Consider the following 24,488-nt stretch of genomic DNA (forward strand, 5'->3'; position numbering starts at 1 on the left):
ACTGGAAAATGGCAGTGGAAAATGAATAATGACTTATAAGACTGGAGAAAATGATAAAAACCACATTGTTTAACTAAGTCAACACATTTTAGTCACCAGTGTGTGCCTTTAAAATCCAGAAGTGCTCCAGATTAGTTGCTCTGCGTTTGGCCTGATGGTCTGTTCCTTTACAGTAAACATGGATGACCCAGTGTTCAGGTCATTTGCTTGTTTTGGAATAAACTGTAGGTTTATCTTCAGCCTGCACACAAATCCTGTAACCACCACAAACAGGCCTCTGTTTAACTTGACTGCCAGTTTCTACCAAGGTCATTATGTTTTAAAGGGGCATTGTATTTATGAGAAGTAATCGAATATTTAAATTGCTTGTAAATACTAACATAGATTGTGCGGGCTGGCAAATAGTGGGCACAGGAAACAATCCCTGCACTGAAATGGGTGGATTCAGGGCACAATTGATATGGGGTCTTGGTATTAATTTACGTGAGACTGGCAAGGTACATATGGTCGCTGGGCCTCTTCACCCAGCTCACTGGTTGAGATGATTTCAATTTTAGGCTGCTGTGCTTGTGGCAGTAGTCTTAGGTAGGCCTTGGGAGAGGAGAAAACAGGAACGAGGAGACACCATCAGGAGCCTGGCATGGGGGGTGCGGGTTGCCTGGACAGAGGGTGCCAAGTGAGGACTGACAACAGCCTTTCAGAGCCCTCCTGCTACTTTGGATACATGTTCAGGTGTATTTTTTAAAAAATTACTCAAGCCATCTCTTCAAGGAATGATGTTTAGGCCAAGTGTAGACCCCAGCAGAATTCTCCGTCAGCGGGATCCTCCGGTCTGCCGGCAGCGTACCCATTGGCCAGCGGGGGCACGACACACAGGAAAACACGGCTGAAGGACTGGAGAATCCCGCTCCATATTTTTCAGCGCAGCCCAATTTTGGTAAGGGTGGTACGGGTGGTACACTTCTGGTATGCAATGAGCATGCATGCCCTGCAAGCCTTATTGAATGTTTAGGTATCTGGGAAAAAAAATCATCATCAAATGTTTAGCTCCAATGGAGCGAATAGATTGTCAAGGCCAATTCCGTAGAAACAGCAGCAGTGATACAAATTGAGTTTGTTCATATTATGAGCTGGATTTCAGCTTTGAGTATCTAATACTTGGGTTGAAGCAAAATTACTTGTTATCCTAAGTTCTCAGCATTGTGACAATATTAGGACCACATTAATTCAGACTGAAGCAGGGTCAAGACCACTACAATTTTCACAAACGTGCTATTTTTGAGACGTTTTACAGGTTGTTGAGTGTTTTAATAGTATCTTAATAAGCACCTTCCTATTTGATTATGTAAATGGATGTCTTTAACAGAAGTTTGCATGCACGTGTGATGTCATTGGGAGTGCGAGTTTTCAGTTTAGCCACGAGGAGCTTGTGTAGAAATATCTTTAGCTGCTGCTGGTGTCTGAAGCCAAACTGTATTACCTCAATGTTTTCTCAAGTAGGGCAGCACGGTGGCGCAGTGGGTTAGCCCTGCTGCCTCATGGCGCCGAGGTCCCAGGTTCGAATCCCGTCTCTGCGTCACTGTCCGTGTGCACATTCTCCCCGTGTTTGTGTGGGTTTTTCCCCCACAACACAAGGATGTGCAGGGTAGGTGGATTGGCAATGCTAAATTGCCCCTTAATTGGAAAAAAAATGAATTGGGTACTCTAAATTTTCATTTTTTAAAAATGTTTTCTAAAGTAAAGAAGATTTAACTTTTAGAACACATTCAATTACCTTTCTTGTGGTCAAGTTACCACACAGGTAATGTCACAAACTGCATCTTCCATATGAAAACAAATTACTGAAATAATGTTATTGTAAATACTGAAGTGTACATACACACATTTATACTAACATATGAATTAGGGTAGGCCACTTGGCCCTCTCGAGCCTGCTCTGACATTCAATAAGATGGTGGATGATGTCATTTCATCACATTGCTGCCTACCCCTATAACCTTTCACTGCCCTGCTTATCAAGAATCTATCTACCTCCACATTAAAAATATCTAAAGACTCTGCTTCCACCACTGAAGACTCACAACCTTCTGAGAGAAAAGAACTTCCTAATCTACGTCCTAAATGGTTGTTCCCTTATTTGTAAACAGTGGCCCCTAGTTCTAGCTTGTCCCACAAGAAGAAATATCCTTTCCACTCTCACCTTGTCAAGACCCCTCGGGAACTCATGGGTGCAATCTTCCCAAAAGGGAATAAAGTCCCTGAGCGAGTGTGTTTGGTTGCGTGTTTCCCCGCACTCGCAGTGCCGAGAAATACATGGCTATTCAACACGACTCACGTTGAATAGGGGGCCTGTACGGGGAACGCGCGGCCGAGGCTGCACATACCCCATTTTTTACAATGGGGAGCTCCGCTCGCTGGGACTCCCCGTGGTAGCGAGAGATCAAGATGCCATTTTTAAATGGCAACCCGATCTCCAAACCCCCCAAAAGAATCCCCGATCTTGCCCTAGCCTGAACGCAATATGGGAGGGGAGGGGAGGGGAGAGTACCAGCTGTGTGGATCCCGGGAGTGGGTCTCCCGGCTTTCAACATCCACACTGCGCCGTGGTGAGCCGTTTTTCAGGTGCAGTGTAGCCGGAGGATCGCACCCTATATGTTTCAATGAAGTTGTCTCTCACTCTTCTGAACTCCAGCAGATACAAGCCTTTCTTCACAAGACAACCTGCCCATTCCAGGTATTAATCCAGTAAACATTCTCTGAACTGCTTCTGGTGCATTTACAGTTTCCTTAAATAAAGCGACCAATACTCCCTAGTACTCCAGTTGTGGCTTCGCCGATACCTGGTATAACTGAAGCATAACCTCCCTACTCTTGTATTCAATTCTCATTGCAATAAGAAATAACAATCTTTTAGCTTTCGCAATTACTTGCTACACCGGCATACTAACCTTTTGCGATTAATGCACAAGGACGCCCGGGTCCCTCTGTATCTCAGCTGTGCAATTTCTCACCATTTAGATAATGTGCTTTTTTTTTTATCCGTCCAACCAAAATGGACAACCTCACATTTTCCCACATTATACTCCATGTTTGAGTGCCACAATGTAATGCATAGCTATAAAGTAAGTGGAATAATGGCATGATGACCGACTGTGAATGACACCGCAGTTACAGTGGCTGGCACTATGGGTTGCTGTAATGTCAGTTTAAGATCATAGCCCTTCTCTGCACATGGGCAATGAAAGGGGAAGGTAATTTCCTCCTAAGTGTGTGTGCGTCTATGTTTGTGTGCGAGGGAATGTAGGGGGCATGAAGATAGACAGCCAGAGAATCTCGGAGAAAGTCACATCCTGGACATCCAGTGGATAAGTCAAACTGGCATTAGTGGGATGAGAGGAGGAGAATAGAGTATTCATCCATCCTCCTATTGCACCAAGTCTTTCATGACTCAAGGAGATGACGAGTGGGGAGTGAAATAACTTAAAAGTTCACAAAATGTTTTTTAAAAATACTCTTTTTTTTGTTCTTCTAATATACATTTTGGCTCCAATGACCAAAATTATAAGTGATGTATTTGTTATTGGGGAAGTTTCTGCGACATTAGTTATATTTCACGGTCAAAAGAATTGCAGTGCTTGCCTTATATCGATCTTTCAATTTTACATTGATTCTTTATGAATGCAAAAATATCATGCCCACACTCCTGACACATGGATATCCCACAACTCATTCTACAATTAAAGGTGGCTATTTCTTAGGAAAGAAGGTTATATATATATACCTGGAATGGATCTTGCTGCTGCCAGCTGCAAAGATCAAGGGCAGCATTGTAGCATAGTGGTTAGGACAGTTGCTTCACAGCTCCAGGCTCGATTCCCGGCTTGGATCACTGTCTGTGTGGAGTCTGCATGTTCTCCCCGTGTGTGCGTCGGGTTCCTCCGGCTGCTCCGGTTTCCTCCCACAGTCCACAGATGTGCAGGTGGATTGGCCATTCTAAATTGCCCTTAGTGTCCAAAAATGTTAGGTTGGTTACAGGGATAGGATGGAGGAGTGGGGCTTAAGTAGGGTGCTCTTTCCAAGGGCCGGTGCAGACTCGGTGGGCTGAATGGCCTCCTTCTGCACTGTACATTCTATGAAAATTTTACTGGTTGGACTGCTAAATGCAATTCAAACTTTTGTGCTAAAATTCTGTTCTGACAGGGGCATGCAGACAGTTCGTGTTCTCCAGGCCTGATGAAAAATTGTCTATTTGTCTTGCTAACATTCTCCTTTGACTTTGGACCCAGTTGTATGTGGAAAATTGGTATTCTGTGCAATTCTCCATTTTCTGAATCAATCTCCAGATGAGCAGAGACAACTGACCAACGTAGCTGTGGGAGAATGGTGCCACAAGAGTTTCCTGTTATGCAGTTTAAAGAAGGCCTACTTAATAAAAGACGCACATGATAGTGTAATCATGACATTATATCCTTCCGTATGAACTCTGCGAAGAAGCAAGAAACCTGTGGAGAGTATTTTCACTTCGGTCCATGTTAACCACATAAATGTCATCAATGGAATTGAATGACAGCTGTGGGTAACTTGCCTCTCGTTTAACCAGAGTGGTCTTATTTGCAATAATTTCAGCACTCTCAGAACATGCGTGTTTTTCAGCAAAACATCCCCTTCCATTTCTCTTGTTGCTTGCATTTAACTGGGAAATGTCATGCTGACCTGTCATTTAGAAAAGGCACGGCAAAAGATTGAAATGAGCTAAATGTGCAATAGCAATCTTATCCACAAACTGAAGATATATTTTACTACAAATATAATTCATTCCTGGTGTGGCTCAGTGGATAAGTGCATAAATGATGCAGAACATGTTGACCCCAAATTAATTTCTCCAGCTATGTTTGGTATTTCTTAAAAGAAAATAGTATTTCTCCCTCAAACGTTTATATCATGTTGTATCTGACTCCAGAACTCACACTATATCTGCTGCTGAATGGTCGGACTATTAAATGAGCTTATATTACTCCCAGGCCACTCTGTAACCTGAACTGGCAACAGAGCTATTGGGGGTGAGTTGCCTGCCAATTCCACCCCCAACCCCTTAACCCACACATGGAGAAGCATTCGCTACTTACCTTCGGTCCCCAAAAGGCTTTCGAAGAGACACTTGTCACAAATCTTAATGTAAATGTAATTCTTGTAACTTTCTTTTTTTAATTCAGAATTTGCAAAACAGAGTTCGTTTGAAGTCCAAGCATTTGCAGAAGCCATTCAATTCTTCAGGCAGGAAAAAGGCCATTATGGATCCTGGGAAATGAATCATGGCAACGAAGCATTGGTGAGTCTGTAAATGAATAATTACCACTGCTGTCACATCTCATTAACACCATGCCCCATGCAATGTCTCTGCGTCCGCTCATGTTCCCAGATCATGTTCAGCCCTTTTCCCCCAAGACTAATAATTTTTTTGTGTCTAGACTGTATATTTTTCTGGTACTTCCTGGATGATTTCCTGCTTATGCCTGTGAGACTGAAAACATAAGAACAACATAAGAACATAAGAACTAGGAGCAGGAGTAGGCCATCTGGCCCCTCGAGCCTGCCCCGCCATTCAATGAGATCATGGCTGATCTTTTGTGGACTCAGCTCCACTTTCCGGCCTGAACACCATAACCTTTAATCCCTTTATTCTTCAAAAACTATCTACCTTTATCTTAAAAACATTTAATGAAGGAGCCGTAATGCTTCACTGGGCAAGAAATTCCATAGATTCACAACCCTTTGGATGAAGAAGTTCCTCCTAAACTCAGTCCTAAATCTACTTCCCCTTATTTTGAGGCTATGCCCCCTAGTTCTGCTTTCACCCGCCAGTGGAAACAACCTGCCCGCATCTATCCTATCTATTCCCTTCATAATTTTATATGTTTTTATAAGATCCCCCCTCATCCTTCTAAATTCCAACAAGTACAGTCCCAGTCTACTCAACCTCTCCTCGTAATCCAACCCCTTCAGCTCTGGGATTAACCTAGTGAATCTCCTCTGCACACCCTCCAGTGCCAGTACGTCCTTTCTCAAGTAAGGAGACTAAAACTGAACACAATACTCCAGGTGTGGCCTCACTAACACCTTATACAATTGCAGCATAACCTCCCTAGTCTTAAACTCCATCCCTCTAGCAATGAAGGACAAAATTCCATTTGCCTTCTTAATCACCTGTTGCACCTGTAAACCAACTTATTGCGACTCATGCACTAGTACACCCAGGTCTCTCTGCACAGCAGCATGTTTTAATATTTTATCATTTAAATAATAATCCCTTTTGCTGTTATTCCTACCAAAATGTATAACCTCACATTTGTCAACATTGTATTCCATCTGCCAGACCCTAGCCCATTCACTTAGCCTATCCAAATCCCTCTGCAGACTTGCAGTATCCTCTGCACTTTTTGCTTTACCACTTATCTTAATGTCGTCTGCAAACTTGGACACATTGCCCTCAGTCCCCAACTCCAAATCATCTATGTAAATTGTGAACAATTGTGGGCCCAACACTGATCCCTGAGGGACACCAGTAGCTACTGATTGCCAACCAGAGAAACACCCATTAATCCCCACTCTTTGCTTTCTATTAATTAACCAATCCTCTATCCATGCTACTACTTTACCGTTAATGCCATGCATCTTTATCTTATGCAGCAACCTTTTGTGTGGCACCTTGTCAAAGGCTTTCTGTAAATCCAGATATACGACATCCATTGGCTCCCCGTTATCTACCGCACTGGTAATGTCCTCAAAAAATTCCACTAAATTAGTTAGGCACGACCTGCCCTTTATGAACCCATGCTGTGTCTGCCCAATGGGACAATTTCCATCCAGATGCCTCACTATTTCTTCCTTTATGATAGATTCCAGCATCTTCCCAACTTCCGAAGTTAAGCTCACTGGCCTATAGTTACCCGCTTTCTGCCTACCTCCTTTTTTAAACAGTGGTGTCACATTTGCTCATTTCCAATCCGCCGGGACCATCCCAGAGTCTAGTGAATTTTGGTAAATTATCACTTGTGCATTTGCAATTTCCCTAGCCATCTCTTTTAGCACTCTGGGATGCATTCCATCAGGGACAGGATACTTGTCTACCTTTAGCCCCATTAGCTTGCCCATCACTACCTCCTTAGTGATAACAATCATCTCAAGGTCCTCACCTGTCATAGCCTCATTTCTATCAGTCACTGGCATGTTATTTGTGTCTTCCACTGTGAAGACCGACCCAAAAAATCTGTTCAGTTCCTCAGCCATTTCCTCATCTCCCATTATTAAATCTCCCTTCTCATCCTCTAAAGGACCAATATTTACCTTTGCCACTCTTTTTGTTTTATATATTTGTAGAAACTTTTACTATCTGTTTTTATATTCTGAGCAAGTTTACTCTCATAATCTATCTTTCTCTTCTTTATAGTTTTTTTTAGTAGCTTTCTGTTCCCCCTAAAGATTTCCCAGTCCTCTAGTCTCCCACTAAATCTGCCACTTTGTATGCTTTTTCCTTCAATTTGATACTCTCTCTCCCTTATTTCCTTAGATATCCATGGTCGATTTTCCTCTTTCTACCGTCCTTCCTTTTTGTTGATATAAACCTTTGCTGAGCATTGTGAAAAATCGCTTGGAAGGTTCTCCACTGTTCCTCAACTGTTTAACCATAAAATCTTTGCTCCCAGTCTACCTTAGCTAGTTCTTCTGTCATCCCATTGTAATCTCCTTTGTTTAAGCACAAAACACTGGTGTTTGATTTTACCTTCTCACCCTCCATCTGTATTTTAAATTCTACCATATTGTGATCGTTCCTTCCGAGAGGATCCCTAACTAGGAGATCATTAATCAATCCTGTCTCATTACATCTCATTACACAGGACCAGGTCTAGGACCGCTTGTTCCCTCGTAGGTTCCATTACATACTGTTCTAGGAAACTATCACGGAAACATTCTATAAACCCCTCTCAAGGCTGCCTTGACCGACCTGGTTAAACCAATCGACATGTAGATTAAAATCCCCCATGATAACACTGTACCATTTCTTCATGCATCAGTTATTTATTTGTTTATTGCCTGCCCCACCATAATGTTACTATTTGGTGGCCTATGATTACTCCTATCAGTGACTTTTTCGCCTTACTAGTCCTGATTTCCACTCAAATTGATTTAACCTTATCCTGCATAGCACCGATGTCATCCCTTACTATTGCCCAGATGTCATCCTTAAAAACAGAGCTACACCACCTCCCTTACCATCCACTCTGTCCTTCCGAATAGTTTGATACCCTCGGATATTTAACTCCCAGTCGTGACCATCCTTTAACCATGTTTCAGTAATGGCCACTAAATCATAGTCATTCACGATGATTTGCGCCATCAACTCATTTACCTTATTCCGACTACTACCTTCAGGTAAAGTACACTTATGTTGGCTTTTATACTTCTGTTTTGAATCTGAACACCTTGATCAGTAACCGCTCCTAAGTTATATTTCCTCTTAACTTTTCTCCTAATTTTCCTTGTCGTTGAACCCATATCTTCCTGTAACAACCTGCCGTGTCGCTTACCATTTATGTTTTTACTTCCCGTTTTATTCCTTTTAGTATTACGGGGCCTATTCACTGAGCTCCCCTCAGTCACTGTACCTTGTACAGTGAGGAAAACACTTGAGGAAAAGTTTGAAAACAATCAACTGATTAGAATGGTTTGCAGGAGGTAAAGAGTTACTAAGTACAAGAGCATCTGATTGAGAGTGGCACACTTCATTCATCTACAATTATGACTTCTAGCACTGGATGCCATGTGAATACATTTGCAAGTATTCTGGGATTGTTTACACTGTAATGAAAGATGTATATAAACTGCCTTAGCTGAGTTATACAAATCTGCAATGTTCCAGATTTGAAACAATTATGTGCAGCATTTTCCCCCAAAATGACAACGTATTATTTTTGACGAGAAAAACGGTGTGATTCCCGCCAGTCCCGGTGGGGTGATCTGGATCGCAATCTTTAGGAACACACCTCAGTGGGTGAACTTGGCAGTCAGGCTTCTGGGTCACTTTCTGGGGAACATCACACTGCTTCTGATGCACATGAGGTGGAGGCAGTAACGTCCTAGGGACCGGACAGTCGAAGGTCTGCTGGATCCCAAGACACAGCTGCGCCCCAGGCAGGGACTGTGCCTCTGGACATATTTGTCCCTCAGCTTCTTAAGATGCAAAGGCAGAGCCAGGAAACCAAGAGGGGTTGTCAGCGACATTCCTGTGACTGCGAGGTTGAATCGAGGAGTCCTAAAGTCTCCTTTGCAGGAGATGTTGCCAGCAATGCACGGCACCCAGGCCAAAACTGCAAGGGTGGTGTCCACAATGGAAAGCTTGAGGAAAGATGTCAGATCAATGATTACTGAACTCTGAGGCATGGCTCACTCCCCAAAGACCATGGCTGAGGGGTTCAATACCATGGTGCAGACAATGACGGAGCTCCAGGACTGGCAGCGCCAGATGAAATCGAGGCTTCCAGACCTCACTCCAGCCCATGGAGTAACCCAGGGGCCCATGAGCACCTGGAGGGAGGAGGAAACACTGGAGCACCTCTCGGGGCCTTCCACCCAATAATCTTTATTAGTGTTGCAAGTAGGCTTACATTATCACAGCAATGAAGTTACTGTGAAAATCCCCTCGCCGCCACACTCTGACCCCTGTTCGGGCACACTGAAGGTCTCAGCCGGGAATTGAACCTGGAACCCTGGCGCTGTGAAGCAACAGTACTAACAACTGTGCTACCGTGCTGCCCACTCCCAGGAGAACCTTCTGAATCTTCCCCTTCCCGATACTGGCGCACCTCAGGGACAGCAGGCTGAACAGGGTGATACGGCAGCACCAGTGCCACCCGAGAGCAGGCCGAGGCTTCCAGGTCCCGGCCCTCCACAGGATGCCTGCCAATCGCGTCTCAGGCAACAGGGCATGGAAGGCAGCAGGCGTCTCCACTTCTGGTGTACATACTGGGAATACAGCTAGACATGGTGGGAGGGTTCGCAAGGCTAAGGAATTGTAGGAGCACCGAGTTGGCACGGGTGAGGTTGTGAACAGATAGCTGGGGGTCTTTATCAAATGTCGCAAATGCGCGTACCATATTAAAAACTCTTGGTCACAAATTTAAGGTTTCATCGTCATTAACCCTTCTCCCAGTGGGATAGCCCTTCATCCCATCTGGACACAGTTCTTTTCACAGGCACTCAAAGTCAGGCAACTGGTTAGGCCCACTTATCGTGAACATAACATAATTCCTGAAAGGACTTGAGCATTAATCACTGAGCCTGAGACCCTCACCCTAATCCCCCTCTTGTGCTATGTGACAAAGTATCAAGGGCCGAATTTCACTTGCACATGAGCCGGGGAGTCAGCATGCTGCCAAAAGACAGACAGGAGCCAGACACAGGCAAAAGCTGAGGTGAATCACAGAGCTTTCCTCACTGTGAGTCGTCACCCTGCTCCATTTTCCAGCGAGCACAAGGACTCCCCAGGCCCAGCACTCTGATGACTAAGACTTACTGTGACCTTCCTTCATGGTCGTGGAGGGGTTAGCACTGTCTTGAGGGGGGGCATCTTGGGCTGTTGGACAACGTGGTGTTCCTATAGTGGGAAGTGATGAGGGCAGCCATGGTCCTTCTGCCCATGCAAATCCTTGCCTTTCCCTGTCCTCCATCCTCTGGCTCCTCTCTGGCCTCTTCCTCCGCTCTCTCCTGGCCTTCCTCCTCATTCGAGGTGACATTCCACTCCTCCAGGCCTTCATCTGTAACATGGTCGCCCCCCACATCTGTGCTAAGTTATGTAGGACATAACAGACTGCCACGATGCAGGAGACCCTCTGGGGACTGTACTGTAGGGCCTCACCAGACCTGTCAGGGCAGCGGAAGTGCATCTTAAGGAGCCTGATGAATTGCTCAATCACAAAATGGTAGCCCTGTGAGCCTTGTTGTAGCGGGACTCTGCTTCGGTCTCAGGCCTCCACACTGGTTTCAGCAGCCAAGACCTCAGTGAGTATCCTTTGTCCCCAACAAGCCATTGCTGCAGCCTTGGTCGACCCGTGAATATTCCAGGGATATGCAATTGTCCAAGGATGTAGCTATCATGCACGCTCCCTGGAAAACGTGCACACATGTGCATGAACCTCATCTGGTGGTCACACACCAGCTGGACATTAAGGGAGTGGAACCCGTTCCTGTTGATGAATGGGACTCGCTGATTCCACAGGACACGTAGGATGACATGACTGCAGTTGATCGTCCCCAGCACCTGTAGCAGACCAGCGATGGTGACAAATTCTGCAAATTTCTGTTATCCTGTTGGGTCTGGCCCAGGTTGAAATGGATGAAGTCTAATGCCCTCACATAGACTATGGACAGATGACTGTGAAATGCCAGGGCAATTGTAGAGCCCTGGACTTACCCGTCGCGTAGAAGCTGAGGACTGCCATTACCTTCACAGCTACAGGGATGTGGTGCCCTCCACCTCCACATGGCAGCAAGTTAGACATAATGTCTCCCTGGTGAGGTGGAGTCTCTTGCGGCACATGTTGTCTGACAGTTCCATGAAGGACATCATGGGTCCTGTGTGCTCTCGGTCTCCTTTTTTGCACTCGTACCCCTGTGTTGCTTCTGTTGCCTCCGGCCCTTGAGCCTGGCCTGTGGCCACTGGTCTCCTGGAACTGGGTGTTGCCTGGGTGCCGCCGCTGCTCGTTGCTGCTGGAGTCTGTGCTCCTCCAGCGCTGTAATTAGCAGAATTACAGCTCCACTGGCTCCATACCGATCTTTATCAGTAACTGTGAGGGATGAGAGAGCGAAACATTCTGGTTGGTGCCACAGCTGCTTAACATCATAGCCTCCCCTCACCCATTGACCTCCGGGTCCTGGAAACAGCCTGTCCTAAACCTTATCCAGCAACTATCACTCACTCACATCTCAGGTGCCATTCCATCTCCATTGCTTCACTGGCCCCAGCCTTGCCCCTTCAGAATCACCTCTGGCCTCCCATAGAACATAGAACATTACAGCGCAGTGCAGGCCCTTCGTCCCTCGATGTTGCACCGACCTGTGAAACCACTCTAAAGCCCATCTACACTATTCGCTTATCGTCCATATGTCTATCCAATGACCATTTGAATGCCCTTAGTGTTGGCGAGTTCACTACTGTTGCAGGCAGGGCATTCCACGCCCTTACTACTCTCTGAGTAAAGAACCTATCTCTGACGTCTGTCTTATATCTATCTCCCTTCAATTTAAAGCTATGTCCCCTCATGCTAGACATCCCCATCCGAGGAAAAAGGCTCTCACTGTCCACCCTATCCAATCCTCTGATCATCTTGTATGGCTCAATTAAGTCACCTCTTAACCTTCTCTCTAACGAAAACAGCCTCAAGTCCCTCAGCCTTTCCTCATAAGATCTTCCCTCCATACCAGGCAACATTCTGGTAAATCTCCTCTGCACCCTTTCCAATGCTTCCACATCCTTCCTATAATGCGGCGACCAGAATTGCACGCAATACTCCAAATGCGGCCGCACCAGAGTTTTGTCCCCTCTCTTAATCTCTACATCGCTGAGGGTTCTGACAGGAGGTTTCATTCCTCATGGGCACGGCAAATGGACGGCATTCTGTCCATCCTGAGGGCTAATGGATCCTCAATGGTAAGCACTGGGGACTGGCACTTATGCAGACAGCCCCTCTCGAACCCATGCACCCAAGTGTTTATCCTTGAACCATGAGTTATTACCCCGCTCCTTGACTTTGAATTATTTTGAGTATCTTTTTGACTTTGAGAATGTGGAAAACTGATATTGTTAAGGGTTAACACATGAGAGCCAATTAGTTTGATGGGCATTTGAGTCTCAGGAATGTTAGAGGGCACAATTACTTTCTGCATCAGGCATAGGTAAGGCCAATAGGCACCCTTCTTACTCAGGCTGCATCATCCCGAGATCTCATTGCTGTCAGACCTTTACACTTAAGACACTTGGACAGTGCACCATGTTTCTTTCTCTTTCGGGGTCTTATTCACTCAGCCAATTAGGCCCGTGTCCTTCAGTCTCATCACACCCTTCCCCCACCTCATGAACCCTGCACCCACAGGAGCCCGATACCCCCACTAACAGCTGACTAACTCAGCGCTCATTCAACTTTACTAACACACGCTGCAGACTGACACAGTGCTCTACGAAATGTTTAAACAACAAAGGCAGCGGGCTCCAGGGCAACGCACAACCGCCGCGACCCACATCCCGGAGGCCCCCGAGTACCCATCCCCCACCCAACAGTCTTGAAACCCCCTACCCACCACCCCAGAGCTGGGCAGTGTGCTCCATCCCCTTGGGCTCCCTGGTACTAGGTGGAGAGAGGTACTCTCCTCCTTCCTCCCTCTCCGAGGTCATGGTGCCCCCTTCCCATTTTTAAAAAGCAGGAATTATCTGTGCCCGCGTGTCATCATGTCAGTTGGGTGGGAAGATTTAATGAGGTCTGAAGATTCGGCTTTAATGTCGCAATGTGCATTTTAATGCATTAAAATTGATGCAAATATGGTTTGCGCCCTTTCTCGGCGTGAACCTGATCAGGTCATATGGGAGGGCCCAGGGACATCGCGATCGGAAATCTCACCGGCGCAAATCCCATTTTCGGCCTCTCGTGATATTTTGCAGGATTTGTGCCCGCGCTTAATGGGCTCACAAAATCCTGCCCTATAAGTCATCAACTGCCTTTTAGTGGGAAGAGTAGCTTTTATTTATAGGAACATAGAGACAGGAGTAGGCCATTCAGCCCCTCAAGCCTGTCCCACCATTTAAAGAGATCATGGTTGATCTATGGCCTAACTCCTTATACCTGCCATGGGCCCATGTCTCTTGATATCTTTGTTTAGCAAATATCTATCTATCTGGGATTTAAAATTAACAACTGATCCAACTTAAACTGCTGTTTGTGGGAGAGAGTTCCAAACCTCTACCACTTTGATATTTCCTAACATCTCTCCTGAACAGCCTAGCCCTAATGTTTAGACTATGCCCCCTGGTTTTAGAATCTGCAAATAGTTTATCTTTACCAACCAAGCCTTTCCTGTTAGTATCATGAATACTTCGCTCAGATCACCCCTTAACCTTCTAAATTCGAGCAAAAAATGGTCTAATTTGTGTAATCTCTTCTTGTACCTTAACCCCTGTAACCCCAGGTATCATTTTTGTAAACCTACGTTGCACTCCCTCCAAGGCCAAAATATCCTTCCTAAGGTGTAGTGCCCAGAACTGCTTCCAGTATTCCAAGTGGAGTATATAGCACCTTGAACATTGTAAGAAGTCCCAAAGTTTCACATTGGCATAATCAGACGATAAGAGCTATCACTAAAATAAAGAAGGAACCAATAGGACAGCTGATCATAGCTTAATACAAGAGGTAGGAATTAAGGCATTCATTAAAAGAGGTGTGAGAGAGACAGGGGAGAGGAAAAAGAGATAGGTTTAGGGGAAGAATTCCAGAGCTTAGGGTCTCACCCCATGTGTCTCTCTTCCATTCTCTTTGTCTCTATCCATCCACGACTGTGACCTTCTGTTCCTCTATCTGGATTACTCATATAACCCAACAGTGAATTTGGGACCTAGTCACCATACTGAAGGTTTGATCAGCTTTTTGGCATTTGATGTTAATCTCAGTCCAGATTGCGATGCATTTCCCCAGTGCTAACCCTACCCAAACTGTTTTACTGTTACAGGGGACCACGTCTCCCCCTATCTTAGTTTTTTGCAGAAAAATGATGGTGTGCCAATAGGAAACAGATGTATGTTTGACTGTGAAGCCTCTTGCTTTACTCAAAATGGGATTGAGCAGTTATGTGGACGTGGGGGGCCAAAGTTTTCTTGTTCTGTCGTAGGAATACAATTGTTCTTGGTTCAAAAGAAAACTTGGCAACTTTCTTCAGCAGCTGTCAAATGGGATTGTGATTATTGTTACTTGCCTGCCCCTCATTAGGGGGGCGGTTGCAGGGGCTTGAGATTTGGGAGTTGGGGAAAAGAGACTGTAATTAACCTGGCTCTTAAACTAAGCATAAGAGACTAACAGCATTCAAGAGCATTTCTTAAGCAGGAAAATGACTGAATGCAAAAACACCCCAAAAATTAAACCCTTTTGTGATTTATCCTGTTGTATTGGAGGAAGAAGTGTAGTGAATAGCAATGTGGGCACTTGAAAATTGAAAATAAGGAAATGACAGCCTTGTTCAGTAATTACTTGAGCAGGAATTTTCCCAGCATCTTGGAGATGATGAGGATGGGGCTGGAAAAGTGGCGGAGAAACCCACCTGCTCTGCTCCATAAAGATTGCCTAACTCTCTGCACTTTCGTTGGGGGTGGCATTAGCAGAGATGGCTGCCTGCAGAAGCCAATTAAGGAGGTGATTAGGTAATCAGGTTGCATTTTTCCACACAATTCCAGTTTTCCCAGAGGCATCTGGGATCCCTGCAGAATGCATGGCTGGCTTGCATGAATGTGTCAGAGGAGGACCAGGTCCACTTTTATGAGATTGGTAAATAATTGGAAGAGACTGGGAAGCCTGCAGTGAAGGGCAATTGAAGGCCTGCCAATGCAGTAGCCTCTCTTTGAGCTCACTTCCACTGACACTGTTAAGGGACTAAGGAAATCATTCCGACCCCTTCCTGCCCACCTCTCTATCTGAGATGCTTCCCCTCACACACCAGTCCCTGAGCTGCACTCCCATTGCAGCCATAATGAAGACTGCCAGCCTTCCCGACATTTTGGTTCCTGATTGAGCCTCCTGCCTGCTGTCTAACTCAGAGGTGACCTGCTATTAATGAGTCATTTCCCATAAAATTGAGCCAGGATGAGAATCAGAAATGGTCCCGACATCTATTTCTTGACTTTTGCAGCAAAATCCTAACATTAGTTTCAATCTTCACCGTAGAGGAAAGGGATAATATATCTGGCTTTTCAAAATAAACAAATGATAAATTTAGGACTGGAACTCACAAACTTTAATGTAAGCAAAAAAGCAGTATTGGGAAAGATGCGGGGCTGGAATTCTCCGGTCCTTGGGATTCACTTTTCCTGCCGGCAGCAACCCCTCCCCCGCAAGAGGGTTTTGCGCTGGTGTGGAGTGGTTTCGATGGGAAATCCCATTGACAAGCGGCGGAAAGATAGGAATGTGCCGCCAGGGAGTTGCGCACGGAAACACGGACCTGGGGGACCAGAGATTCCCACCGAGTACCTCCAGGACTTGCTGGGTTCCATGTCCGGCTTCAGAAAGAAGTAGGTGTGGAAATTGCAGATACTTCAGCCATAATCATCCAGAACTCTCCGGATTCAGGAGTTGTCCCTTTCGTTGGAAGATTGGAAATGTAACACTTTTATTTAAGAAAGGGTTGAGAGAGGGAGCGAGAAAGACCATGAACCTTTAGACCTGTTAATTTAATATTTGCTGCAGTAAGTCATCAAATATTTGAGCAGAATAGGGACTGACAAAATGAGTTGGTAAAGGGTTGGTCATGTTTAACAAACCTTTATTAAAAAATAAATGTAAAGTCCCCAATTAATTTTTTCCAATTAAGGGGCAATTTAGCATGGCCAATCCACCTACTCTGCACATCTTTGGGCTGTGGGGCGAAACCCACACAAACACTGGGAGAATGTGCAAACTCCACACGGACAGTGACCCAGAGCCGGGATCGAACCTGGGACCTCGGCGCTGTGAGGCAGCAGGGAAAACCCACTGCGCCACCGTGCTGCCCTTTGTTTAACAAATCTAACTGAATATATTTAGGGACTAACTGAAGTTGTAGAGAGGGAATGCCTGTAGATGTGCGTGCAATTCCCGTACCAGCCTCCCCGAACAGGTGCCGGAATGTGGCGACTAGGGGCTTTTCACAGTAATTTCATTTGAAGCCTACTTGTGACAATAAGTGATTTCTTTTCAATTTAATGGGTACACGTCTCCCGAAAAGCAGCTCGCCACGGCACAGCGAGGCCAATAGAAGCTGGGAGACCCGCCACCGGGATCTATGCGGCTTGCAACGCCTTGTGAGATCTTACCCAATCTCGCCCGATTGCGATGTAAATCCCGCCCATTGTGGACAGTATCTCTGTTTAGTACATCTGCTTATTAAAGCAAACAGCTAGTTTCACTTTATTGTGCAGATTCCCGAGTTACCTGGGGCTGGATTCTCAGCCCTGTCGCGCCAAATTTCTGTTTTACCCCACCGGTGGGATGCTCCGTTACGCCGGCTGGTCAATGGGGTTTCCCATTGTGGGGCAGCCCCACGCCGTCGGGAAACCCCCGGGCTGCTGGCCAAATGGAGCATCCCGCCAGCGGAGAATCCAGCCCCTGAGGCGTGGGATCAATCTCCCTCACCTCGGAGACCTGTGGCGAGCGCCGCACTGTACTTGGGTAGGGTGCTCTTTCCAAGAGCCGGTGCAGACTCGATGGGCCGAATGGCCTCCTTCTGCACTGTAAATTCTATGTAATCTATGTACTAGACTCCACAAATGAGGACCAGAAGGAACAGCACTTGTATGGGTCCCCCAAGGGATCGGAAGCCCCCAGGTGAATGCCCTTTGGGCAGGGTGGCACCCTGGAACTGCTGATGCCACCTGGACACTCTGGCAGTGCCAGCCTGGCACCCTGGCAGTGCCACCTGGGTACCAGTCTGATGCTGCCAATGTGCTGAGATGGCACTGCCAGCTGGCAGGAGAACTGCCGCATTCCGGCGCCTGTTCGGGTACACTGAGGGAGAATTCAGAATGTCCAAATGACATAATAACACGCCTTTCAGGCCTTGTGGGAGGAAACCGGAGCACCCGGGGGGAAACACACGCAGACACGGGGAGAACGTGCAAACTCCGCACAGACAGTGACCCAAGCCGGAATCGAACCTGGGACCCTGGCACTGTGAAGCCATATTGTTAGTTCTGCTATTGTGTGCAGGGTGGGAACCACGTTGCCTTTATGCCTCTGTCCCAATGCCAATTGAGGGCCTTAAGTGGAACATTAATGCAATCAGGACCATTGCCATGCAGAGGCCCGAGAAGCAAACCCTCCTGGGGGTTGAGGGAGGGGTGGGGGGAGGGGAGAGTCTCTCACTGTCAGGACTGATCAAAGAATCTAGTTGGGGGGTCTTGCTGAGAGCCAAACACATGTCCTTCCAACATCTCTTCCCCCCCAAGCCATCCTTGCTGATTCTGGGTCGCTGGTGGGTACATCACCAGCAGCTACCACTGTCCCGAGTGGCACTGCCTGCGATCAGAAAGTGCAGGCTCCACCCCATGTCTTTGATCCTGGGCAATGTCCGCTGCTGGCTGCTAAGTGCTTCATTGGCACTTAATGTGGCAAGTCTACTCCAATGAAGGGGCTTTCACTGGTGGGCTAGAACCCCATCGTTGCCTTTAAGGAAGTATGGTTACCCCTGGTTAGGTCACATCTACAGTGCTCTGTAGAATTCTGAACAAACCTATGAAAGGTATATTGGTCATGAAAGGAGTGCAAAGCAGATTCACCAAAATATTCTCAGGCCCCCAAAGGCTAGCATGATGGTATATGAGATTGAGCCTGCACTTTCCAATATGGTGATTACAATTAAACAGCATCAGATGGATTAGTTTCAAGCTTAAAATCACAATCTTAATGTGTAAAAAAATGTAACATGTGGACCTGGGGAGAGAAAGGGCATAATTTATCACATAGACTCATTATACTGAGATATTGGGCGAAATTCTCCGGAAACGGCGTGATGTCCGCCGACTGGCGCCCAAAACGGCGCAAATCAGACGGGCATCGCACCGCCCCAAAGGTGCGGAATGCTCCGCATCTTTGGGGGCCGAGCCCCAACCTTAAGGGGCTAGGTCGGCGCAGGACGAATTTCCGCCCCGACAGCTGGCGGAAAAGGCCTTTGGTGCCCCGCCAGCTGGCGCGGAAATGACATCTCCGGGCGGCGCATGCGCGGGAGCGTCAGCGGCCGCTGACAGCTTCCCACGCATGTGCAATGGAGGGAGTCTCTTCTGCCTCCACCATGGTGGAGACCGTGGCGAAGGCGGAAGGGAAAGAGTGCCCCCACGGCACAGGCCCGCCCGCGGATCGGTGGGCCCCGATCGCAGGCCAGGGCACTGTGGGGGCACCCCCCCCGGGGCCAGATCGGCCCGCACCCCCCCCCCCCCGAGCCCGCCCCCGCCGCCTTGTCCCGCCGGTAAGGTAGGTGGTTTAATTTACGCCGGCAGGACAGGCATTTTAGCGGCGGGACTTCGGCCCATCCGGGCCGGAGAATCGAGCGAGGGGGCCCGCCAACCGGCGCGGTGCGATTCCCGCCCCCGCCGAATATCCGGTGCCGGAGAATTCGGCAACCGGCGGGGGCGGTATTCATGCCAGCCCCCGGCGATTCTCCGACCCGGCGGGGGGGTCAGAGAATCTCGCCCATTCTCTCTTCTATTTCACTTTTCTCCTTTCTCTTTCACATAGTCATCTCCATTGCCTCATCCAAAAGACCTTGGCAATGAATTCAACAGGATATTCAGCTATGAGGGTAGAGGGTAGCTCAGCCAAGCCTGGCCCATTTTCTACTGACTGGCACTGTGCACTTGGAAAGTAATCAAGAAAAGGATCTCTGGCTGATTTTGTACCCTCCTTAATCTGAAATTGATGGGAGGGTTTAATGGGAGGAACCGGATTTTAGCCTCAGAGGAGTGAGGGGGTTGGCACATCTGGATGGAATTTCAATCTTGGTTGGGAGAGGACCTCGGCGGCACAGTGGGTTTGTCTAAATTGCGGGGCAGGGGTGGGGGCTGCAGTGGGTGGGTATGATGTGAGTATACAGGTGCTTAGCAAGTTAGGATGGCATTTTCCAGTCAGCAGGGTGAGTGACTGCACATAGGACTCCTTGCAATGAGGTGGAGGGGCAGCACGGGTAGGCATATATGTCCTAAATGTCTGGGTTGACTTATATTGCATCAGGTGCAGTTTATTCAATAGTATGACTATTGGTGTGGTTGGAAAGATCCAGGAATTGACCAACGAGGTGCAACAGTTTGAGTGAAGATCAGGGAATGTAAGTTCAGATTGAAGAGACGGATCTGATTCTGGGCAAAATCCTCCTCCTCTACGGCTGCCATGGAGAGTGTTGCCTTTGCAGCAGGAGAGAGTGGACTCACTGAGTTAAACCGAATGTGACTGATCCGCCTTGTACAAAAGTACTGTTTCTTTATCCACAAGAGTGAATCGCTATGTTTCGCATGGCGGGAGGTGAGGGGGAGAGGGCAAAATCACAATGTGCAAAGCAATTTGGAAAATTATTTATTGACATAATAGCGGCAATGGTGTCTAATTAAAACCCTTCAGGTAACATTAGGTGGATTAATGAGTCACAAAACATAGTGCTCACAGCACCACCTGCAGGTTCAGTACAGTGAGGATTTGGAGACCACTTCCCTATTTTAAATATCTGTCATTTAAATGAATGAAGCTTGGTGCACCTTCCCTCATGCAATTTTGTAGGCCTCACTACTGGTTCATACCTTGGGATCAACATCAAAAATGAGAACTATAAGTGAACTATACATTTGTGGTTTCCTCCTTTAGATTCTAAGCAATCTGGTGATGGAAGAACTGTTGCCTTCCCTGCAGAGTGACATCTTGCCAAAAATGAAGGGAAAGAAGAATGAAAAGAGAAAGACCTGGTTCAGCGTATGTACCTAACTCATTTCTCCTTTGCAATACTGGCAGCTTCTTAAATGTGCAATGATACCAACATGGTGCAAAGTCAGAATATACACAGTCAAAATGGCAAACCTTCAGCAACATCTTTAAAGTTAGCGTTTATTTTTTCACAGACAGTGAGATTTTAACAATCAGAGGTACAATTGTTGGTTGTTACTACAGGCAGGAAATGGGCAGGCAGTGGGTGTTTGGAGTCTTATCAGATATTTGGAGAGACATTATCGCTGGTTCGGCCCCTAGCCACTAGGAAGTCCTACCCTTATTTACATTCATCACGGAGCTGCAAACACCACGTGGGTACTCGTCTCCATGGTGCTGGTCCTGGGAGGGCAGCAAATCAGCTAACGAATTGAACTCGTCTTTTAGTGACAGGAAAATCATAAACTCTTAAAAAAAAACTTGCATTTTTTAAAGTATTTTTCGTGATCTTGGGACGTCCCAAAGCATTTTTATAGCTAATGAAGTAAAGTTGCTGTTATAACGTAGGGAACATGACAGCCAATTTGCACACAGCAAGGTCCGACAAGTGGTAATGTAATAAAGACCATGTGATATGTTTTTATGATGTTGCTTGAGGGATCAATGTTGGCCAGGGACCTGTTCAAGAATAATATTGTGTGATCTTTTATATCCAACTGAGAGAGCAGGCAGGACCTCAGTCTAACATCTCATCTGAAAGGCAGTACCTCTGACAGTGCAGAGCCCCTTCACTAAGCACTGCACTGGGATGATAGTATGGGTTTTGTGCTCAAGCTCCTGGAGTGGGAATTGAATCCATAACCTTGCACCTCAGAGGTAAAAGCATTATTAACAGAGCCAGACCTGAAAACAGTTCCAAGAGTTTGCTGCCTGAATTAGGGAGCTGCATTTGAAAGTGTAAATGTAGGGAGCAAGTAGCCAGAAGCTGAGTTCATGAAATCCAACTTAAATGATTGCTGATGTAAAAGTGACCCATGGGCTTCCTGTACCCTTGGGCCAAATCTTCCAAGGAATGGCAATCACTGTTGAACCACTCTGATCCTACTTTCTTAACCGATGTTGAAACTCTGCACTTCTGGCCCAGATTTCCAACCCAGGCCTTTTTGGAAATGCAGAGCGTATCTGTTCTAGGAATCCTTCCTCAAGATCTTCAAGGAAATGAAGCCATGCCCAACTTTTAATGGCACTTGCTGCTGTATTGGGTAACGCACTGAAAAGCTTTGGCACATATACATAGATTTTCAATATCTTACCGACTGAGTGTGAGCGAAGTAAGTGGGTAGGGTGGTGGGGTGGTAGGTTGCAGGGTGGGTTGGTTGGTAGGTATAGGGTGGTAGGTGGGTAGAATGGCAGGGTGGTAGATGGCAGGGTGGGAGGTGGCAGGGTGGGTAGGTGGTGAGGTCAGGTTTTTGTACTGATTAGGGAAGACATTGTAGTGTAGGAAATGGAGGATGTCCTTGAGGGACAAGGACAGAATCCATTTGATTAGAGTTTAGAAGAATAAGGTGTGATCACACTATACAGGAATTAGAGAGATAGACGAACAAATCTGCAGGGAAATCAGTGAGATAGGAAAGAACCTCAGCTTGATGATATTGGCCAGATGGTAGAGATAATGGATGGAGTGAAAATAAATAGGCAAGATGGACTGGAAAGGCATCTTACACTTAGAGTGGGTAGGTTATGTGGTCCAGTTGGCTTGCACTCCAAATTGTTCAAGGAAGTTGCAGTAGAGAGAAATCGAGTCTTTCTAGACCACATGAAGTTTTGAAGAAAGTGTCTTTATTAGACTGTGCACTGCAGAGAATCTGGCCTGCTTGTCTTAACGCCGACAGACAGGTTGATTCTGGCTTACAATGGTCAAGAACATTGATTATATCTTTCCAAGGTTTCTCAGAATCGATTTACATATGCACGATTTAATCGGTTTGCGATTAACAGTACATTCAACCCGTCGTATCGGTTTCAGGAGCACTTGATTGTTTTCTGATGGTTTTTATCTGTACATGAGCTTGTTTTAACTGTGTCGATGACTCCCTACCAGAACACCCATTATATTGACAACGGTTCGTACTCATCCTCAGTGTTCCTGACTTGTTATGTTAATTGTGCTGCCCCGGCCCTCGAATGATTTGATCACCTTTTTGGGGAAGAACAAAAGACCCTCGCAGACTGGCCGGGGCCATTCTGAAAGGAACCGATCGCCCTATTGTATTTGTGCTGACCTCATTCCTAACCTACCTGAGATGGTTTAAATTAGTTTTTGTCCTCTCGTCTCTAGGAATAGGTGGGGTTAATGCACCTAGATAGTTTTACTGCACTTTTAATCCAGTATATTACTTCACATGATTTTTAAGTGTATTTTCTTATTAAAGCGATCATGCCTCTCAAAACTCCCTGTTACAGAAGTGGAGAGGGTTTTCTATAATCTTCCAAACTCCCCTAGGTATGGGGGGGTTTGTACCAGAGAATTGGCAAACATGACAACTTTATGCGAGAAAGGGTGTAAGGATATTTCTCGGAAATCCGGGCCAGTCAGTTTAACATCAGTGGTGGGTAAAGTTTTGGAAACAATAATCAAAGAAGAAATCAACATGCACTTGGAGAGGTTTGAGCTAATTAATGAAAACAAGGGCAGATTTGTAAAAGACAAGAGGGCATGATCTACCCAAATGGGCACAGTAAGAAGTTTTACAACACCAGGTTAAAGTCCAACAGGTTTGTTTCGATGTCACTAGCTTTCGGAGCGCTGCTCCTTCCTCAGGTGAATGAAGAGGTATGTTCCAGAAACATATATATAGACAGATTCAAAGATGCCAGACAATGCTTGGAATGCGAGCATTAGCAGGTGATTAAATCTTTACAGACCCAGAGATGGGGTAACCCCAGGTTAAAGAGGTGTGAATTGTGTCAAGCCAGGACAGTTGGTAGGATTTTGAAGGCCAGATGGTGGGGGATGAATGTAATGCGACATGAATCCCAGGTCCCGGTTGAGGCCGCACTCATGAGTGTGGAACTTGGCTATAAGCTTCTGCTCGGCGATTCTGAGTTGTCGCGCGTCCTGAAGGCCGCCTTGGAGAACGCTTACCTGGAGATCAGAGGCTGAATGCCCTTGACTGCTGAAGTGTTCCCCGACTGGAAGGGAACATTCCTGCCTGGTGATTGTCGCATGATGTCCGTTCATTCGTTGTCGCAGCGTCAGCATGGTCTCGCCAATGTACCACGCTTCGGGACATCCTTTCCTGCAGCGTATGAGGTAGACAACATTGGCCGAGTCACACAAGTATGTACCTGGTGGGTGGTGTTCTCACGTGTAATGGTGGTATCCATGTCGATGATCTGGTACGTCTTGCAGAGATTGCCATGGCAGGGTTGTGTGGTGTCGTGGTCACTGTTCTGAAGGCTGAGTAGTTTGCTGCAAACAATGGTTTGTTTGAGGTTGCGCGGTTGTTTGAAGGCAAGTAGTGGGGGGGTGGGGATGACCTTGGCAAGATGTTCATCTTCATCGATGACATGTTGAAAGCTGTGAAGAAGATGTTGTAGTTTCTCCGCTCCGGGAACGTACTGGACGACGAAGGGTATTCTGTCGGTTGTGTCCCATGTTTGCCTTCTGAGGAGGTCGGTGCGGTCTTTTGCTGTGGCGCGTTGGAACTGTCGATCGATGAGTCGAGCGCCATATCCCGTTCGTACAAGGGAATCTTTCAACGTCTGTAGATGTCTGTTAACCTCCTCCTCGTCTGA

The 24,488-nt window shown here is 46.5% G+C and overlaps 1 protein-coding gene across 2 annotated transcripts in view; it reads left to right on the top strand.

Annotated features, from left to right (window-relative positions):
- Window positions 1-24,488, top strand: part of LOC140426462 (protein Niban 1-like) — a 255,171-nt gene that overhangs the window by 164,672 nt on the left and 66,011 nt on the right. For both annotated transcript variants that reach the window (XM_072511270.1, XM_072511269.1), the window contains exons 6-7: window positions 5,214-5,329; window positions 20,631-20,735. In XM_072511270.1, the coding sequence (XP_072367371.1) occupies window positions 5,214-5,329; window positions 20,631-20,735 (221 nt within the window). The remainder of the gene's footprint in view (window positions 1-5,213; window positions 5,330-20,630; window positions 20,736-24,488) is intronic.

The sequence above is a fragment of the Scyliorhinus torazame genome, chromosome 7 (genome assembly GCF_047496885.1).
Source record: "Scyliorhinus torazame isolate Kashiwa2021f chromosome 7, sScyTor2.1, whole genome shotgun sequence".
NCBI classification, from domain to species: Eukaryota; Metazoa; Chordata; class Chondrichthyes; order Carcharhiniformes; family Scyliorhinidae; genus Scyliorhinus; species Scyliorhinus torazame.